The sequence below is a fragment of the Dendrobates tinctorius genome, unplaced genomic scaffold, assembly GCF_039654945.1.
Source record: "Dendrobates tinctorius isolate UK_male_01 unplaced genomic scaffold, ASM3965494v1 ptg000165l, whole genome shotgun sequence".
NCBI classification, from domain to species: Eukaryota; Metazoa; Chordata; class Amphibia; order Anura; family Dendrobatidae; genus Dendrobates; species Dendrobates tinctorius.
In genome coordinates, this window is record NW_027361832.1 from 12,910,556 (window position 1) to 12,931,439 (window position 20,884).

Consider the following 20,884-nt stretch of genomic DNA (forward strand, 5'->3'; position numbering starts at 1 on the left):
AAACGTAGACTTCTGATATTGGGTGAATGGGTTCTTGCGCCTTCAGTTCTGTTATATGCTGTGCATCTTACTTCTGATGTTGGGTAAATTGGTTCTTCAGGACCTTTGGGTCTATACGTACCTTCAGTTCTCTTATATACTGCACATGTTCCTCTGTCTTCAGGGATGATCCTCTGATGCAGAGCTGGGATCTTCTGCCTTGGGTCATGCTGAGCCACCTGGAGACCTTTGATGAAGAGAGGTAGGGAGCAGTTACACCTCTTTGTGTTCTGCACAACCATTACTTAATGCAAAAACAAACAGACTGAAAAAAAAATGAAGTAACAGAAGGGGATTAGTGGAGACATGTGAAAGAGAGGCTGGGATTGTAACTGCACTGTCTACACAGTGATGAGTCCCAGGCAGAGAGGCAGCCAGGAGGAGCTCTGCATCCAGATGGCCAGGGAAAGTGCTGCTCTTGGGTTACTGCAGGGCAGGCAGCTTGGGAGCATGTTACAAGTCCACCAGGTCTGAGAGAGGAGAGAACAAGGGAGAGTGTGAGTAGAAAGAAGTAACTGGCAATGTGCTCTCCCCATTGTTAGCATTACTTGACCCCCTGTGACCTGTGCAAGACACAGATGTCTGCTACCTCTATCACCTCCCACTGCTGGGAGCCCTCCCACACTTGCACCTGGGTAGCTGAGCCTGGCTGTCTGCTGCCAGTGTGCTGCCTGACTTTACAGGGAGAGCAAGAGAAATAAACATAGAGGAGAAGGAGGAGGAGGAGGGGAGGACGAGATTGCAGCCTTATGCTGGAGATCAGAGCAGATCAGGCTCCTTCCTCCTCCAGACAGAACCACACACCACTGCTGCTTCTCTGCAGACCACCAGTGACAGCAGCAACCCTTGACTTCTCAAGACCACTCTTGTCTACAACACCAGGATCTTGTCAGCCCCCCAGTCCTGCTTATTCCCCTTCCCCACCCCCTGCCTCAGTCTTGAGGAGCTTGTGGGCAGCTGGAGTTCTTCACTTAGTTTGGACTTGGATCATCTGGACTTGCAGCATTCCTCCTCCTTCCTCTTCTTCTCCACCACCAGCACCTTGGTTGCTCCTACAACCTCTCCACTTCTGCTCATCACTAGACAACAGGAACTTTTATTTGCAGTTACTGTACAAGCCTGTGGCGAATGGTGGGAATTTCAAGCCCCTTCCAGTGTAAGTAGCATCAAGTCACGTCCCAGATCTTCTCAATCAGCTGGTAGACCTGGGACCTCTTCTTACCTGGTTCCTTCAGCTTAATTTTGTGGGATGTAGGGTGTATGTGGCCATGATGTCAGTGCTGCTGTTTATGGGGAGCAGCAGTTGGGACTTGTGTCCTATAATTATGGAAATGCACTATATTTATATTTTATTGGGATCATCTGCATCTGAGGTTTGTAGGATCTGAAAGTTTTAGGTCTTTGGTGATGTGTTGTGGTGTTCTGTATCTATGGGGTGACAACTCATGAATGTTGTATCAATAGGTTTGTGCAAAGTGCGGAGATCAGTCATTGATTCGGTGTGCTGGAATCAGGGGGCTTTGTATAGTCACCTACATTGCTGCCTTATAGAGAGTATTTTCCATTGTATGGGCTAATAATCTTCTCCTTGGCATCCCTATGTCGGACATAAGGGGGTTCAGCTTCTAGTTACAGAACAAAGACTTCTTTATAAAACTTATGAGGCTCAGATGCCTGGACTGGCTGCAGATCTGGAATATAAGAGTATTATACTGGGGGACTGTATGGCAGCATATACTGTAATGGGGTATACAGCTAGTGCTATACTGATACATATAGAGAGAGACATAGCAATAACTGCACACCACATTATATATATGTTATACAGTTAGCACTATCTGGGTGTGTGTGTATATATATATATATATATATATATATGTGTGCATATAGCAATAACAGTATTCCACATTATATATGTATATATATACATATTCAGCATTCAGTCTGATATTGTCTGTCTGTATAGATAGATAGATAGATAGATAGATAGATATAGACACACAGAATATCAGACTGAATGCTCCTGCTGATAGCATCTATCCATGTATGTCCATCTCTGCCTCCTCTACTGTATACAGTCAGACTGTATGTACACTATGGTGCAGGCTGGCTGACATAAAACAGACGCTGGTTCACACTCCATATACAGTATGTTAATAGCCACCCCAGGGCCCAGATGTAGTGGCTGCATAGTCTTACCATCGCAATGGCATTGGAAAAGCTAATATTACACACCACAAGAACAGAATATAGTAAGAGGAAAGGTTTCCAGTGAGTGAACCCACATGGATGTGGCCCCCCCATAGTGTCACATGGATGTGGCGCCCCCATAGTGTCACATGGATGTTGCCCCCCCATAGTGTCACATGGATGTTGCCCCCCCATAGTGTCACATGGATGTGCCCCCCCATAGTGTCACATGGATGTTGCCCCCCCATAGTGTCACATGGATGTGCCCCCCCATAGTGTCACATGGATGTTGCCCCCCCATAGTGTCACATGGATGTTGCCCCCCCCATAGTGTCACATGGATGTTGCCCCCCCATAGTGTCACATGGATGTGCCCCCCCATAGTGTCACATGGATGTGACCCCCCATAGTTTCACATGGATGTTGCCCCCCCATAGTGTCACATGGATGTGCCCCCCCATAGTGTCACATGGATGTTGCCCCCCCATAGTGTCACATGGATGTTGCCCCCCCATAGTGTCACATGGATGTTGCCCCCCCATAGTGTCACATGGATGTTGCCCCCCCCATAGTGTCACATGGATGTTGCCCCCCCCATAGTGTCACATGGATGTTGCCCCCCCATAGTGTCACATGGATGTTGCCCCCCCATAGTGTCACATGGATGTTGCCCCCCCATAGTGTCACATGGATGTGGCCCCCCCATAGTGGGTATATTCAGTGATCAGTGCTGGCTCCCACTTCTTGGCTGTAAGTCCCAGCCACATGATGTCCCCTGTCACTGATTGATGTCCCCCTGGAGGGGCCTGCAGTCTGGGATCAGGCTATAGGGGCTGACAGTGGACTGTGTTTCTATATTGTTGCTGGAGCCTTTAATCCTGGGGTGGAAGTGAGCAGCATCTGGCCTTGCTGCAGAGCAGATTGAGCCTGGCCAGAGATAAGCAGCAGCAGCTCTGGGTGGCTGATAGTGAGCTCTGGGTTTCCTGGTGGGACACACAATGTCAGGCATGGTTTCCTTGCTGTGGAAGCAGATTTCCTTAGGAAACACAGGCAGCTTCCTCCAGTGTTTTTCAGGCTCCAGCAAACCTTTCCAGGAAATGATCCTTCAGATCAATGGCTGCAGTTGGGAAATGTATAGTTTGTGGGTGCAGATGTTCCTTCTGGACAGACATATGGACAGTGGCAGCTCCCAGCAGCCTGCCTGCTTCTAGATTGGGTGACACTGGATCATTTTACTAATCCGGCTGTGTGGCTGAGGCCAGTGCTCACTGTACAGTGATGGAGGCTTCATACAGGGCTGCAACATTGTCAATGGGTCAACTCCAAGAAATCAGTGTGTGCAGAGAGGAGCCGGTCTCTAGCCTGGACCTGCAGCAGGGAGACACTGAAGGGTGGGCACAGGGTCATCATCTCTAGAGGGCATTATACAGTTAGCTTTTTTTCTTGTAGAACTATAAGTCCCAGCATGATTTGACATTATGCTATATAGAGATGAGAAATCCATACTTTTTAGTTTTTGACACTGTATATAACATGAGCATCATCATCATTACTATTATTATTGTTTTTGACACTATGCTGTGTATAATATCATTCGTTTTATTACATAGTTACATAGATACACAGCTTATATAGATCCAGCAAGTTCAACCTTTCTCCACCAATTTCTTCTTCTTCTTCTTCTTCTTCTTCTTCTTCTTCTTCTTCTTCTTCTTCTTCTTCTTCTTCTTCTTATTATTATTATTTTACTTTTGACACTGTGCTCTACATAACATTATTATTATTATTATTATTATTATTATTATTATTGTTATTATTAATATTGTTTTGACACTGTGCCCTACATAACATTATTATTATTATTATTATTATTAATTATAATATGGAAAATGGATGATGATAATAATGATAAAAATAAAAAGGATGATGATAATGATAATAACAGTAGTAGTAATAATAATAAGACCTAGAATCATTTAGTATAAATCTATAGTATTATTGGTTAGATGATGTTGATTCTTCTGCACATAGTAGTAATATACTTCTCTCCTCATCTTTTGATGGGACATAGATGCCTGTGATTTTCTAGTGCCACCTGGTATAGTGATGTGACAGTCATTGTCCGCCTCTTTGAGATAGCTAGCCATTGTGGAGGGGTTTATCAGGACCGTGCACTAGGCAGCTCTGTGCACCTTTTAATGATGTCTCTTTTCCAATTAAAGAAGCAGCTGATTGTGATAGTAGATAGCGGAGTGCATATTGTGTGAGGAGAGCCCTGGGTGCTGTGGGAATCAGTCATGTGTCCTGTTATCAGCCCCTGCCATGGAGGTGATCTGGGGACTGTGTGCTCGGTTCTCACGCTCAGGTCTGACTCCCTCCTACAGCAAATGCTGGGGCTCATCATCCTCATCATCCTCACTCCCAGCACCAAGGCACAGCCTGTCCACATCAATATGGTGGGAACCAGAACAGTAAATTATATTATATATAAAGACATCTAAAGGTTATATATATATATATATATATATATAGTATTATCCACCTATCCCATATCTATCTATCTATCTATCTATCTATCTATCTATCTATCTATCTATCTCATATCTGTCTATCCATTATCTATTTATCTATTTATCCATCTCTACCTACCATTAATCAGTCAGTAATGTGTCTATTTGTACATTACTGGGTTGAATAACATAGTAGTTATTTGCAATCTTATATATTGAGTACAAACTGTATCATAGGTTGATCAATATATGAAAAAAATAATATATATTTCTATAATAAATGAATAGTGTAGTGAAAAATAAACTAAAAACTCGAACCCCTTGTGATTTATCAGCAGCTGTTATTGTAGCTGACTGTAGGTGTGAAGTCTACATTGTAGCATGTAATACATATTGGTGTTATGGATGGCACCTGTATGACCTGATAAGTAAAAGAACAGGATTCAGGCTCTGGAAAGAAGCAAACAAACTAGTGTTCATTAAAATAAAATACAGAAGATTGTCTACAGATTCATATCCTATTATGTAAATGCTTAACTTTAACTTAAAACCAGCCAAAGATGTCCATAATTATTGGATGAAGTATATATGTATGTATATGTATAAATAATAACTATATATATAGTGATCTTATTTTTTAAAATGGTGTACAAAATGTGATACATGTGTATACAGTGAAATACATATTTTTACATATATATATATATATATATATATATACATACACACAAGTATATGCATAAATACTGTATATCAAATAAATGTGATGTATCTGGAAAAATATGTAAGTAGATAAACAATTAGTATATACACACACATATGCAGGTAACAGATACATATTTTATATTAAGCATATAAATATAAATAAAGAGATATTTGCTAGATGGATAGATATGGGAAAGAAAGAAAGAAAGAAAGAAAGAAAGAAAGAAAGAAAGAAAGAAAGAAAGAAAGAAAGCTAATAGATAGTGACATGAATGGCCAGGACATGTGTGTACAGTCGATATGAGAATAATGGAGATGAGAGCTCTGTTTGTCATCTGCTGCATCTCTCACATTATCATTACACGGTGCACTGCACAGCTCTGCCCTCACCCTGCACAGCTCTGCCTTCTACCTTCACAGCTCTTCCCTCACCCTGCACAGCTCTGCCCTCACCCTGCACAACTCTGCCTTCTACCTTCACAGCTCTTCCATCACCCTGCACAGCTCTGCCCTCACACTGCACAGCTCTGCCTTCACCCTGCACAGCTCTGCCCTCAGACTGCACAGCTCTGCCCTCACCCTGCACAGCTCTACCCTCACCCTGCACAGCTCTGCCTTAAACCCTGCACAGCTCTGCCTTCACCCTGCACAGCTCTGCCCTCACACTGCACAGCTCTGCCTTCACCCTGCACAGCTCTGCTCTCACACTGCACAGCTCTGCCTTCACCCTGCACAGCTCTGCCCTCACACTGCACAGCTCTGCCTTCACCCTGCACAGCTCTGCCTTCACCCTGCACAGCTCTGCCCTCACACTGCACAGCTCTGCCCTCACACTGCACAGCTCTGCCTTCACCCTGCACAGCTCTGCCCTCACACTGCACAGCTCTGCCCTCACACTGCACAGCTCTGCCCTCACACTGCACAGCTCTGCCTTCACCCTGCACAGCTCTGCCCTCACACTGCACAGCTCTGCCCTCACCCTGCACAGCTCTGCCCTCACCCTGCACAGCTCTGCCTTCACCCTGCACAGCTCTGCCCTCACACTGCACAGCTCTGCCCTCACCCTGCACAGCTCTGCCTTCACCCTGCACAGCTCTGCCTTCACCCTGCACAGCTCTGCCCTCACACTGCACAGCTCTGCCTTCACCCTGCACAGCTCTGCCCTCACACTGCACAGCTCTGCCCTCACCCTGCACAGCTCTGCCCTCACCCTGCACAGCTCTGCCTTCACCCTGCACAGCTCTGCCCTCACACTGCACAGCTCTGCCCTCACACTGCACAACTCTGCCCTCACACTGCACAGCTCTGCCTTCACCCTGCACAGCTCTGCCCTCACACTGCACAGCTCTGCCTTCACCCTGCACAGCTCTGCCCTCACACTGCACAGCTCTGCCCTCACCCTGCACAGCTCTGCCTTCACCCTGCACAGCTCTGCCCTCACACTGCACAGCTCTGCCCTCACACTGCACAGCTCTGCCTTCACCCTGCACAGCTCTGCCCTCACACTGCACAGCTCTGCCCTCACCCTGCACAGCTCTGCCTTCACCCTGCACAGCTCTGCCCTCACACTGCACAGCTCTGCCCTCACCCTGCACAGCTCTGCCTTCACCCTGTACAGCTCTGCCCTCACACTGCACAGCTCTGCCCTCACACTGCACAACTCTGCCTTCTACCTTCACAGCTCTTCCCTCACCCTGCACAGCTCTGCCCTCACCCTGCACAGCTCTGCCTTCTCCCTGCACAGCTCTGCCCTCACACTGCACAGCTCTGCCCTCACCCTGCACAGCTCTGCCTTCACCCTGCACAGCTCTGCCTTCACCCTGCACAGCTCTGCCCTCACACTGCACAGCTCTGCCTTCACCCTTCACAGCTCTGCCCTCACACTGCACAGCTCTGCCTTCACCCTGCACAGCTCTGCCCTCACACTGCACAGCTCTGCCCTCACCCTGCACAGCTCTGCCTTCACCCTGCACAGCTCTGCCTTCACCCTGCACAGCTCTCCCCTCACACTGCACAGCTGTGCCCTCACACTGCACAGCTCTGCCCTCACACTGCACAGCTCTGCCCTCACCCTGCACAGCTCTGCCCTCACACTGCACAGCTCTGCCCTCACCCTGCACAGCTCTGCCTTCACCCTGCGCAGCTCTGCCCTCACACTGCACAGCTCTGCCTTCTACCTTCACAGCTCTTCCCTCACCCTGCACAGCTCTGCCCTCACACTGCACAGCTCTGCCTTCACCCTGCACAGCTCTGCCTTCACCCTGCACAGCTCTGCCCTCACACTGCACAACTCTGCCTTCACCCTGCACAGCTCTGCCCTCACACTGCACAGCTCTGCCTTCACCCTGCACAACTCTGCCCTCACACTGCACAGCTCTGCCCTCACCCTGCACAGCTCTGCCTTCACCCTGCACAGCTCTGCCTTCACCCTGCACAGCTCTCCCCTCACACTGCACAGCTGTGCCCTCACACTGCACAGCTCTGCCCTCACCCTGCACAGCTCTGCCCTCACCCTGCACAGCTCTGCCTTCACCCTGCACAGCTCTGCCCTCACACTGCACAGCTCTGCCCTCACCCTGCACAGCTCTGCCTTCACCCTGCTCAGCTCTGCCCTCACACTGCACAGCTCTGCCCTCACACTGCACAACTCTGCCTTCTACCTTCACAGCTCTTCCCTCACCCTGCACAGCTCTGCCCTCACACTGCACAACTCTGCCCTCACCCTGCACAGCTCTGCCCTCACACTGCACAGCTCTGCCCTCACCCTGCACAGCTCTGCCCTCACCATGCACAGCTCTGCCTTCACCCTGCACAGCTCTGCCCTCACACTGCACAGGTCTGCCCTCACACTGCACAGCTCTGCCCTCACCCTGCACAGCTCTGCCTTCACCCTGCACAGCTCTGCCCTCACACTGCACAGCTCTGCCCTCACACTGCACAACTCTGCCTTCTACCTTCACAGCTCTTCCCTCACCCTGCACAGCTCTGCCCTCACACTGCACAACTCTGCCTTCTACCTTCACAGCTCTGCCCTCACCCTGCACAGCTCTGCCCTCACCCTGCACAGCTCTGCCCTCACCCTGCACAGCTCTGCCCTCACACTGCACAGCTCTGCCCTCACCCTGCACAGCTCTGCCCTCACACTGCACAGCTCTGCCCTCACACTGCACCTCACTGCCCCCTTGGCACTGCCAGCCCTGGAATCACCCAGAGTTTCACACCACTTTACCTATCGATCAGAAAAATGTAATCCCATAGAGCTACACTCGGCTCTGCTTCATCTGTCTCCTTTTTTTTCTATCAAACATTTCTTTGTTGGTATTGATGGTATGTTTTATTTGCTGGGAAATATTAGTTTATTTGTGAAACACAGTAGTAACATTGTGATAAATATCACATCACACCATGATGGGGAGCAGCACTGAGATAATAATAATATCTGATGTCTGCTCAGCTGCTGTCACTGATCTGTCCAGAAATAGATGAGCTGGATGAGGGACCATCACCCCCGTGGGTCTACATTATTGGATGAGTGCTGGATCTGTGGGAGACCCCCGTGTGCATGCAGTGATCCTGGCAGTGAGAAGTGTCTGCCCCCCCACCCATCACACACAATACATACCTGGTATAAACCCTATATAAACCCTCTCTGGCCCTGAACTCCCTGCATCACACTGCACATCAATGACTGATGATAACCGATCACAGAAAGAGATCTGGCACTGTGGAGAGCACCTTAACACTTCCTAGCTGTCTAATATATATATCTGTTTATTTGAATTTATACATCATTTTTACATCTGCCAGTGCTTGTGTCTATCTGTAGTCTATTTTTAATCTATTTTTCTATAGACTCACTATTTTTGTCTCTATGTGTAAACAATTTTATGTAAAATAAGTTATATATCCATCTACTAACTGTCTATATATATACACATAGATACATTTGAGATGTATAGATAGATAGATTGATAGATAGATAATATAGATATTAGATAGATATTAGATAGATAGATAGATAGATAATATAGTTAACGGAAGCAGTTGGTCGCAGTTATTTTGGCTAAAGGTTGTGCAACCAAGTATTAGGCTGAGGGTGCCAATACTTTTGTCTGGACCATTTTTGGAGTTTTGTGTGAAATGATCAATGTTTTGCTTTTTGCTTCATTCTCTTTTGTGTTTTTTCACTTAAGACAAATTAAATGAAGATAATAATACCAAAGAATTTGTGATTGCAATCATTTTCAGGAAGAAACTGACTATTATCTGACAGAATTGCAGGGGTGTCAATACTTTTGGCCACAACCGTATCTAACTATCCCTATCTATCTATCTATCTATCATCTAACTATCTATCTATCTAGCTAACTATCTATCAAAAAAGTGTTTCGCCTGCAGAGTGTGAACCTTCCTGAAGCCTTTGGAGCTCAAACGTCGCCACATGGGCTATTAAACTACAGTAGCTTTTTTTCACACTGACTATAGTGTGCTGTTTCCAAACTTTTTTGCTATATTTGTGGCTTTGCACCCACTTTTGCTGGTGCTGATCTTGTCTTTTTCTTTTATCTATCTATCTATCTATCTATCTATCTATCTATCTATCTATCTATCTATCTATCTATCTATCTATCTATCTATTATCTGTCTATCTATTATCTATCTATCTATCTATCTATCATCTATCTATCATCTATCTATTATCTATCTATCTATCTGTCCATCATTTATCTATCTATTATCTATCTATTTATTATCTATCTATCTATCTATCATTTATCTATCTATCTAATATATATATATATACATGAGGGATTAATGCCCCCAGGAACAGGATGATCAGGAGCCACCATTGCGCTCTCACATGCCTGACTTGCCCTCCGCCCCTCGGCCTGTGCCTGCGTCTGCACGTCGCCCCCTGTATATATAATGCCATATACAATCATTGTCAGTAATTAGCCTGAATAATTAATAAAACCAGTTAATCGCCGTGGCGCTCCATATTTCGGAGCATCTGCTGGCAGCGAGCTGCTGGGATTCTATACTGGAATTTTCATTCTTCTTCTTATACTCGCAGCTTATGTTTCCCGTAATTAATACTTGGAGGTCGTGTGACCCCAGAGCTGTGTGTGCAGATGTAGCAGAGCTGAATTCATCGCTTGCTCCTTGTCATTTGTCATACAGAGAAGTTCATATAGATATTGAAAAAAAGTATTGTTTGCACGACTCTATTGTTTGTGTTGCCGTTTCTTCGACAATGGCCGCCTCTGTGACGGATCCTTAAATAAGAAATGAGGCTTGAAATGGCGAAACGTGATGGGGCGACACATTCTCTACATAATTGATGTAAAATTAAGGTAGTGGCGTTAATCAATGTGGCCAAAATGTGGTCAGATTCTCTATTACAAATTATATTTATTTAACACAGAAAAATGAATAATCAGGCTGAAAATAAGCGCTGAAGTTATAATCCAGGTGCCGCTCACACTCGGCTCTGCTACATCTGTATATGGATATATTTCAGGTACCAAGGAATGGAAGGTGTGCTATGGATGTATATGTGCATGTGTCAGGTTTGCTCACCAGGCCCGCTCTTACGCTCTGTGCATTGCCTCGCTACTCTTTTTTTGTTTGCTTTTGTTTGCTTTTCTGAATCACTGTCTTAAATCTTTGCCAATTTCTCTGCAGCCCGCACCCCCTGCCTCCGCACCCCCTGCCTCCGCCCCCCCTGCCTCCGCACCCCCTGCCTCCGCCCCAACTGCCTCCGCACCCCCCTGCCTCCGCACCCCCTGCCTCCGCACCCCCCTGCCTCCGCACCCCCTGCCTCCCCACCCCCCTGCCTCCGCACCCCCTGCCTCCGCACCCCCTGGCTCCGCACCCCCTGCCTCCGCACCCCCCTGCCTCCGCACCCCCCTGCCTCCGCACCCCCTGCCTCCGCACCCCCCTGCCTCCGCACCCCCCTGCCTCCGCACCCCCTGCCTCCGCACCCCCTGCCTCCGCACCCCCTGCCTCCGCACCCCCTGGCTCCGCACCCCCCTGCCTCCGCACCCCCCTGCCTCCGCACCCCCTGCGTCCTGTGTGGCGCACACCTTCCTCTTCCATGTGGGACCTGCTGATACTGTAATCAGCCGCTGCACATTGCTGTCTCCTCAGCCTCACATTGTGCTGATGACAAGGCCTGGCTCTAGATAAGGGCAGAGGCTGCTCATGACTACAGAGGCCACTGTACCTCCACACTGTACCTCAGCACTGTACCTCCACACTGTATCTCAGCACTGTACCGCAACACTGTATCTCAGCACTGTACCTCCACACTGTATCTCAGCACTGTACCTCCACATTGTATCCCAGCACTGTACCTCCGCATTGTATCTCAGCACTGTATCTCAGCACTGTACCACCATACTGTATCTCAGCACTGTACCACCACACTGTATCTCAGCACTGTACCTCCACACTTTATCCCAGCACTGTACCTCCACACTGTATCTTAGCACTGTACCACCACACTGTATCTCAGCCCTGTACCTCCACATTGTATCTCAGCACTGTACCTCCACACTGTATCCCAGGACTATACCCAGGACCCCAGCGCTGCACTGAGCCACTGTGCTGCCCGGTTTCTGTCTGTCTATAATAATAATAATAATAATAATAATAATAATAATATCTATCTCTTTATTTGTCTTTCCTATATCGACTTCATACAGCTCAATCTTAGATCAGTTTTCCTTTTCATCCACTTATGCCATGATGCATAGTTTTGTCTTACAATTATTATATATGCGCAGTGTACGTTTATAAGTAGTAGGTGTATGTTGCATATTTGGCTTTTTGTATATACGTTTTTGCCTGTTTGTGTCTATACATATGTAGTGTATATGCCTATGTGTAATACATGTCTGTGCACATGCCTTTATAGACTGTACATGTTTGTGTGTATATAAGTATATAGTGTATGTGCCTCCATGTGTGTGTTGTATAAATAGTGTATGTTTCTGTGTGTATCACAAGAGTATATGTCACATAGAATGTGTGGTTGCATGTGTATATAGTGTATATGCATGTGTGTGTGTGTACATATCACGGTTTGTGTTAACTGGCTGTATGAATATAGGATGTATGTGAATCTCTGAGTCCCTTTGAGTATATAGTGTTTCTGTGTGTGTATGTGTGTTTGTCTTTGTGTGTTTTTCTGTGTTTGTGTGTGTGAGTTTCTTTGTGTTTGTGTATGTATGTGTGTATGCATGTTTCTGTGTGTATTTGTATGTGTGTGCGTATGTTTATGTATGTGTGTTTGTACATGTGTGTTTGTGTATGTGTGCATCAGGTACAGACTGAGACTGAATTTCAGCCCTGGCATTTGAAATCGCACAGGCCCATGCTGTCCCCGTCCCCAAGCACTAGACGGGATATATTACTAGATTTACTACAAAACTAATATTTTTATTGATACCCAAGGCCTGCTGGGGTAAGTGATGGAGTCAGCGACTTTCCGCCACAACTCTTAACTGTATGGGTGTACTGAGAACACCGATTGTGCTAACTACATAGCAGACAAAGCAACCCACGACCAGACAGGCCCATCTGTCATTTGCCAGAATTGCCAGATGGCCAGTCCGGCCCCGGTGTGTATGCATGTTTGTGTGTTTATGTGTGTGTGTTTTTGTGTATGTGTAAGTAAGTAGTGTGTTTGCGTTTGCGAGGCTACAGTTTATGCTCTGTGTGTGTGTCATGGTATGTGTCATACTGCCTGCTCCAGGGTACATCTTGACTTTATCTGCCATCACCTCTTTCCTCAAAAGCACTTCCAAAAGTGAGATTAGTAGAGCCCTTATCGGGAATTTGGGGTTAGTTAGTCAGTCTACACCACAGAGCTGAGACCACTGGAAATTTATGATCTGAGGACCGCTTAACTCAAACAGAAAATGGAGCGGGACTTTAATATCTGGAGGAAGTGAGTCACACGGTGCTGGGAGCGCTGATTTACAACAGATCTGACTTCCTTCATCCCATCATTTATTTATCTGGAGATCGATCTGCTGATCGTCCACTTTCCAAAGCTATATATATATATACATACATATATACATTGGTTGAACTATTAGCACTTATCCACCGTATCCACTTGACCTTTCTCTTTTGGCATAGGACAGGATCAGAGCTTTTGAAATCAAAGAGTTAATTTGAAGCTTCTGAACCCCAAATGCAAAATCTGTAATGGGGTCCCCACATGTCATGTCATTTACAGCTGTGCCTTCTGCACCACTTATAGTTAAGATCCTGCCTAATACAACAAAATTAAAAAATTTAGCTTAAAGGAATTGTCCGTTACCGGACAACCCCGGATAAAATGTTTTCATGCCCCGTATAACATAAACACAACTGATGCGCTCCTCTTATAGTGTTATCATTCCGGTGATGTCGGTGAAGCTACTGTCAGCCGGTTAGATAAATATTGGTGAGTCTCGTGAACACTGCAGCCAATCAGAGGAGGCTGATCTTCAGTATTCCGTCAGAATGTACGCCGCTCTGCCAGAATGCTGAAAGGCTGCGGTTAATCAGCAGCTGCTGATCGGCTGTAGTGGTCACTCGAAACGACAATGTTATGTAAACACCGCTGTGGGCAGTGAATATTGATCGATATTGAGTGGGGCAGGAAAGGGATTAAGCAGGGGTTGTCCAGTATTGGAAAACCCCTTTAATCGATATAGTGTCGTGACGGTCTCCAAGAAAACTTGATTGGCAAAAAAGAGTTTCGATTTCCCAACTTCAGGTAGGACATGTAAGGTGGATATGGCTGGATTCCTATGTCCCCCAAAATTTTACACCAACCGGCAATTGTACCCACCGATGATCATTTTTTTCTGGTGGAACCTACAATTGTATTATAGTAAGTGTGATTTCGCACTGCAATATGACGTTGGTCCCGTCGGGGCTTAGGTCCGAATGTCCCCGCAAAACAGTATTTGGGCGTATGCGCTGACGGGGACATAGACTATAAGGCCTGTTTCACACTTCCGTTTTTGACCATCAGTCAAAATCCGCCGTTTTTGCATAAAAACGGATCCGCCATTTTTTTGGCAGATCCGTTTTTTTCCTCATTGATTTGCATTACCGGCGGATCTTGACAGATGGCCATCCGTTGGATCCGTTTTTTTGAGGATCCGTCAATTTTTTTCCGTCCGCTGAGATGCCTGGACGGACCATGCGACTTTTTTTTCATACAGGATCCGCATTTTTATAGTGTGCATGCCCGGAGGAATGAAGTCAGCCAGAAATTTAACCCTGAAATCATTTCTGGCGAACAGAAAATAATTCTCTCTCTCCCGGGCAGCGGTTCCTTTAAAATTCTTCATTCATCGGATCCGTCAAAAAAAACGGTCCGGTGGCATCCGTTCACATCAGTTACCAACGGATCCGCTTTCCACCATTTTGGCGGATTTTAACTGACACAAAAAAACTGAAGTGTGAAACAGGCCTAACCAGGCCAACACGGTCAACGTGTTCTCTGACGTTCATCATTTTCGGGAGTATACGCCTACTGGTGGTGGACACTTGCACGAAGCCTACTACGTCGGATTGTCCGCCTCCAGTAGGCGTATACGCCCGAAAATGATGAACGTTGACACCATTATAGTCAATTGCCCCATCGGCATATACACTGGAATCCCGTTTTGCGGGGGGAGTTTGGACATAAGCGCCAACGGGACCAAGAACTTTGGACTAAGCGCAATGTATAAGGGCCCTAATACTGTAAGCTATATACTTCCTTCTTGATGCAAAGCATTTCTTTCGATGATCTATAGGCACGCATAAGGTCAGGAGCTTTATTTCCAGACATCGCGTGGTCTCGATAAGCGCTGGGGATCAATAGGTTAAGACAATAAAGTCCCATTATTTCTCTTCCGTGAACAGAGCATATTGACATTTCAGGGCTTCCATTGCTCCAGTGCACATGATGAACCACTAGCATTTACAGGACGACTGGCTGCGCTGACACTTATTTTAATGTATGTCATTTATTCCTTCAGGTTGGAGGCATTACAGCGGACGGCACAGGGAGATACAAGGGGTGAGGGGGTCACATTTTAATTCACAGTAGAACATAGAGGTTATGTTTCCGCTGGAATCGCAGGGTAGGGGGTGCCAGATCCACCTCAGTTTATATATTTTTTGACTTGCTTGGAATTTAGCACCACAGACAATGTGATTCTTTGTGTGTTATCGTAATGAGGCACAATTACTCCAATTATGGCATCGTTTTCGGAGCTTCTATGTTTGGGAATGTGCGTTCCGTTCGCTGGGATGTGAGTCGGAATTTTGCACTGAAGACACAATGAGTTTCTGCTACTGATAGAAAAGCAGAGAGCTACATCCTATCCTGACTGTTGCATGTATAGGTTGACTGTCAGAAGGTATTTTTAGACATTATGACCATTTTCAAAACTTTGGGCTTTTTGAACTAGTCAGTGAAAAAAAATGTTATATACAGAATTTTCTATTTGCAATCTGAATGTAAATGGCAGCGGCAGAGTTGTTGGGAGTAAAGGTTGTTCAGACTGATCCCTGTTCCTGCAAGAAGCCCCTATCTAAGGCTACTTTCAGACTTCAGATTTTGAAATCCGGCGGGCTGCGGCGAAAAGTTGTCAAACCTGATCCGGTAGAAGCTGCAGCCCGCCAGATCATCTGTTGAGGCCAGAGACGGTGCAGCAGAGGGAGAGGGCGAGAGAGACTTCGGGCATGCGCAGTGGAAAAAAGCGGTCCGGCGCTGTCAAAAAACGTTGCAGGGAACGTTTTTTGCAGACGCCGGACAGGCATTTTTTGCCGTTTCCGGTAAAAGCCGGACACGCCACATGGCCATCAGGAGCAATGCGGCGATAATGCTAGTCTATGGGGGAAAAGCCGGATCCGGTGGCAAGAGGCGCCAGATCCGGCTTTTACATTTTTCGCCGCATCGCGCCTGATGCTTCCAAACTGAAGTCTGAAAGTAGCCTAAGGCACTTTGGGATACGCAGAACATAATTTCACATTATGACACTGCCTTATTCGTCTGCACGAGATAGCCCATCGATATTACATCAGTGGGTTTCCCATCAGCCGATACAAAGATACAGTACCAAGCTGACTCAGTACTAAAAGAACAGAATTACACAGGGGACATGATTCTTGCAGGAAGGCCGCAGCCAAATCAAACAGCTGATGATGGTGTTGTCTAGAATCGGACCTTTTCTGATCCTATATTTATGATATACTCAAAGGATATGGCATTACTTTTTAAGAACTGGATAATCTCTTTTAAAAGATGCACACCACCTGCTGTCAGCGAGATTTGCATACTTCTGGCCGCATTCAGACTAGACAAGTGAATTGAGTGATGCTGTGCACGTCTAGTCTGCATGTGATTGCACATACTTTTGGTCACGTGATCACCCATTCTCACTAGCAGCACAGGAGAAACCTGACAGTATGCCGTGAGGATTCAGAATTCTGCAGTCACATCGAACGACTGCAGACTTTCATCCCAAACCTGGACAATCTCATTTGGTTATGCCTATCACCTGCTCACAAACTTCACCCCTGATATCCTCAATATGACTGCCTCTTCTCCGTGTAGGCGACAGATGTACTCAAAGACATCAAGGTGAAAGACGTTCATACTGTCACCCAAATGTTAGGTTTTGCAACAGCTCAGCAGGTGCCATGTGTAAATTTTCCGAAGGCCAAGTGCGTCATTTCACAAAAGACGAGTGATAAGAGGGACGAGCCGAGCGCACTCAGGTTTTTTTTCCCCGTGTTTTTCAATTTGTTCAGGATTTGAAGAGCTATTTAGTTAAACTGCTGCATCTGCCTGAATATGAATATTGAAGCTCCACCACTAAAATAAACACCCTGTAATTTAGGAGCCTCGGTAATCTTTTGTTAATGCAAGTGGTTTTCAAAAAACATCAATTTTCTATTCTAACATCCCTTTGCCTAATGTGAATTTTTGGCTCTTATCACTTATCCTTGGTGGATAAAAATGGTGTTCTGCAATTAGAATGCGCAGGATCCGCGGGGTTGAACGCTTTTACTTCAGATACCATTAGCGTCTGCAGAGATGCAAGCCATAAATCAGATGGCATATTTCACATATTTTATATGGCACGTTGGGCATTTGTTGTTTGTGTAACTTCCCTTCCGCTGACTGATATTATGTGTTATCGCCGCTTCAAATTCCCAAATATAGCTATAGAATTACTACGACTGCCCTCTTACATCCCCGTGCACGGAAAGTAAAAAAACGCTTCACAAAGGCAGATGGAGTGATTGTTGAAGCACCATGATGGCACTTTATGGAGTGGAAAACAATCATTTTGCTGCTTTGTATTTATTTTTTTGATGTTTTGCATTTTCTGTTTTTTTTTTTACATTTACATAATATTTTTAAAGAAAATCGGCGAGACAAAATCTTGCTTTGTTACAAGATTTAGGTTTTTTTGGTGTTTTGCATTTTACGTTTTTACATAATATTTTTAAAGCAAAACTACGAGACAAAATCTACTTTCCCAGCGGCCACTTTTCTAATAAAAAAAGTAATAATTAGCTTATGATATACTCAATTATTCTGAATCTGGATGGTGTCTTCATGGGTCATTTCAGAAATTAGGGACTTTTAGGTACCACCCCCCTTCACGTATATCAATTGATACAGTATAAGGACCTAAAAAGTGAACTGTCAAATATTTACCGTCTGTTTGCCAGTTGGGTACGTCGCATAAGATTTGTATCGCTCTGCTGCAACTTAATGGTAAAAAGTAATTGTACAACTTATAGTTCAGGATTCACGTATACCTAAAAAAACTATTTCTTAAAACTCACTTGTAACGATAAGGAATAGAGACGTGTGATAATTATACCTCCTGCTTATTAGAAGCACTAATTACCTTTACATTTCGGGACTTTTAGTGCTTATGGTGGGTCTTTCATCAGATAAAAGGCAGATAATAGAGGGTGTTATTTAGTAAACATTGACATTGTGATGGGCTGTGACCTGGGGGCTGATGCCGGACTGGTTATAATCTGCATATACCATGTTGTGGAACTGCAGCTGTGACAGAAGGCAATGGATTATTTCCAGTTTGTGCTGTTTTATCTCATTCTACAGTAGAACACTAAAAGCAGTTAGTATTTTAGGTCCAAGTGCTGTCCGTAAAAAAGTTGTACAGAACTTGGACCTATGTTATTCAATAGGGCAGATGAGTTGCTTTTTTTCACTGATTGAATCTGCGTGTGAAAAAAATGGAAGCATGCATTAGTTTCTTCCTTAAATCTAGCTTCAGCTCCCTGATGAAGCCTGTTCAGGCGAAACATGTCGGTGAGGTTGTACCTTGTCTTAGGATTGTGGTTTTGCATCTAACAAATTACCGCTACATATATTCCAATAAGATAATTAGGTCAGATACGGGAAACTATTAGAATTTATTATAGAGCAATACCACTCCAGCATTTATAATAATAGTTTATATAAGTTATATTTACTAAATCTGAATAAAAGTTAAGTTTTAATAACATCCATTAAATTGGGTCTATTTACCCATTTGGGTAATCTGTTAGTACGAGGTTTTCATCCCTGAAGGGTTTTTGTAGACGCTTTGTTGGTTAATTGTAAATCGGATGAGGCTCGCCCATTTAAGTCTATGGGTGTGTGAAAAAAAGTCAGATGTCGTACGGAGCCACAGTATGGCACCCAATTTTTACTGATACACTGCGATTCTGAAACATAGGTAATGGTAAACGTTCCTGTAAATGAGTAATAGCTGGAGCTTTAAACGAATAAACTTTATATTGACTTTACATGGAAAACAAGTGAGAAAAAAATATGAATATGCATCAAAAATATCAATCTGTTATGGAGTCGGAAACTGGAGGACTCTAGTGAAACTTACTTTATTATGTTTACTTGCTTTAATTGCCAATATTGGAAATGAGTCTTTGTTTGCGGCGGCCTGGTCAAGACAAAAACTACATGGTGTATGGAAGTTGTGGTTGCCCCAGGGTACTGGAGACAATGGGGCTCCATAAGAAAAGGTGAGAAACAGTTGAGTCCAGAAGTATTTGGGCAGTAACAGAAATTTCATAATGTCAGGTCGCCCCCATAGTGATTTCAGATGAATGATAGTTTGGATGATAACTGTCGTGGTGTATGGAAGTTAGGGTTGTGGTTGCACCAGGGTACTGGAGTCAATGGGGCTCCATAAGAAAAGATTAGATACAGTTGGGTCCAGAAGTATTTGGGCAGTAACTGAAATTTCATAATGTCAGGTCGCCCCCATAGCGATTTCAGATGAATGATAGTTTGGATGATAACTATCGCCCCCAAATCCATGCACAGGAACACTAAGCGCCGAGAACTCCTGTGTTCTCTATGAGAGAGCTCTGCCAGACTCTCCATAGTTCCCGAAGAACACAAGAAATGGTCATTCGAAATCCAACAGACTGGAACCATCTCTATGATATCATCTGTTGGGGCAAAGTTCAGATGTCCTCTTCTATGTTAGACTTTTGGCCGATCCTGCCGATAACAGTGGGTTTAATCCACAATAGTCAGATTTTTATGCGAGTCTTTAGTTTCTCATCACCAGTCTAATAGATTTAAAAGAAATCCTTCAAGATGTGAATTAAGTGTAGACTTTCAGCATTATTTCAAAGAATTTTACAAAAATATGGTATATTAACTTTATTAATTTATTTTTTCCCAAAATTAGATTCACATTACAGGTTATGTATTGGGCCATGCATCTTCAAGCTACTCTTCTGGGCAGGGCCAGACTGGCCATCTGGAAATTCGGGCAAAGACCAGAAAGGCCTGTCTGGTTGTGGGCTACCTTGTCTGCTACGTTGTTAACAGAATTGGTGTTCTTAAGATAGCCATACTGTTAACAGTTGTGACGGAGCACAAAGTCACTTACCCCAGCAGGCCATGGGTGTCATTAGCAATATTGGACTTCAAGTAAATCTTGCTTTCCTCCATCCATGGTCATATTAGTAATATACCCTATCTGGTGCTTGGGGACAGTTACAGCATGGGCCTGTGTGATTTCAAATGCCAGGGCTGAATTTCAGTCCCAGTCCGTACCTGCTTCTGGGATTAATGTTTTGGAGCTTAAAAATTGCCTTTTGTCTCTTATTTATCCTATAGAATTATGTATTTTTACTCTTGATGTAGTCTTTATATATAGTGAAACCTCTTTAAGATTAACAAGAAAAATTGGTCTTCACAGCCTAAGGGATGGTGGTCTCAAAAAGAAGGCTAGCATGTAAAATATATGAAGGAACTAAAATCTCTTACAGAAAATCTGGTCTGGATAAGGTGAGGGACTTCCCAAAGTCTTTTGGAGACCAAAGTAAGAAAAATAACCATGATTTTTCACAGTGGACTTCATATATAAAGATTAATAGCT

General features: G+C 44.9%; 1 protein-coding gene across 1 annotated transcript in view; it reads left to right on the top strand.

Moving 5' to 3' along the window:
- Positions 1-314: 314 nt before the first annotated feature.
- The window catches only part of RUNX1T1 (RUNX1 partner transcriptional co-repressor 1), a 194,394-nt gene continuing 173,824 nt past the window's right edge, over positions 315-20,884 (top strand). Inside the window, exon 1 of the mRNA XM_073550498.1 lies at positions 315-1,195. Within this exon, the coding sequence (XP_073406599.1) occupies positions 1,168-1,195 (28 nt within the window). The 5' untranslated portion in view covers positions 315-1,167. The remainder of the gene's footprint in view (positions 1,196-20,884) is intronic.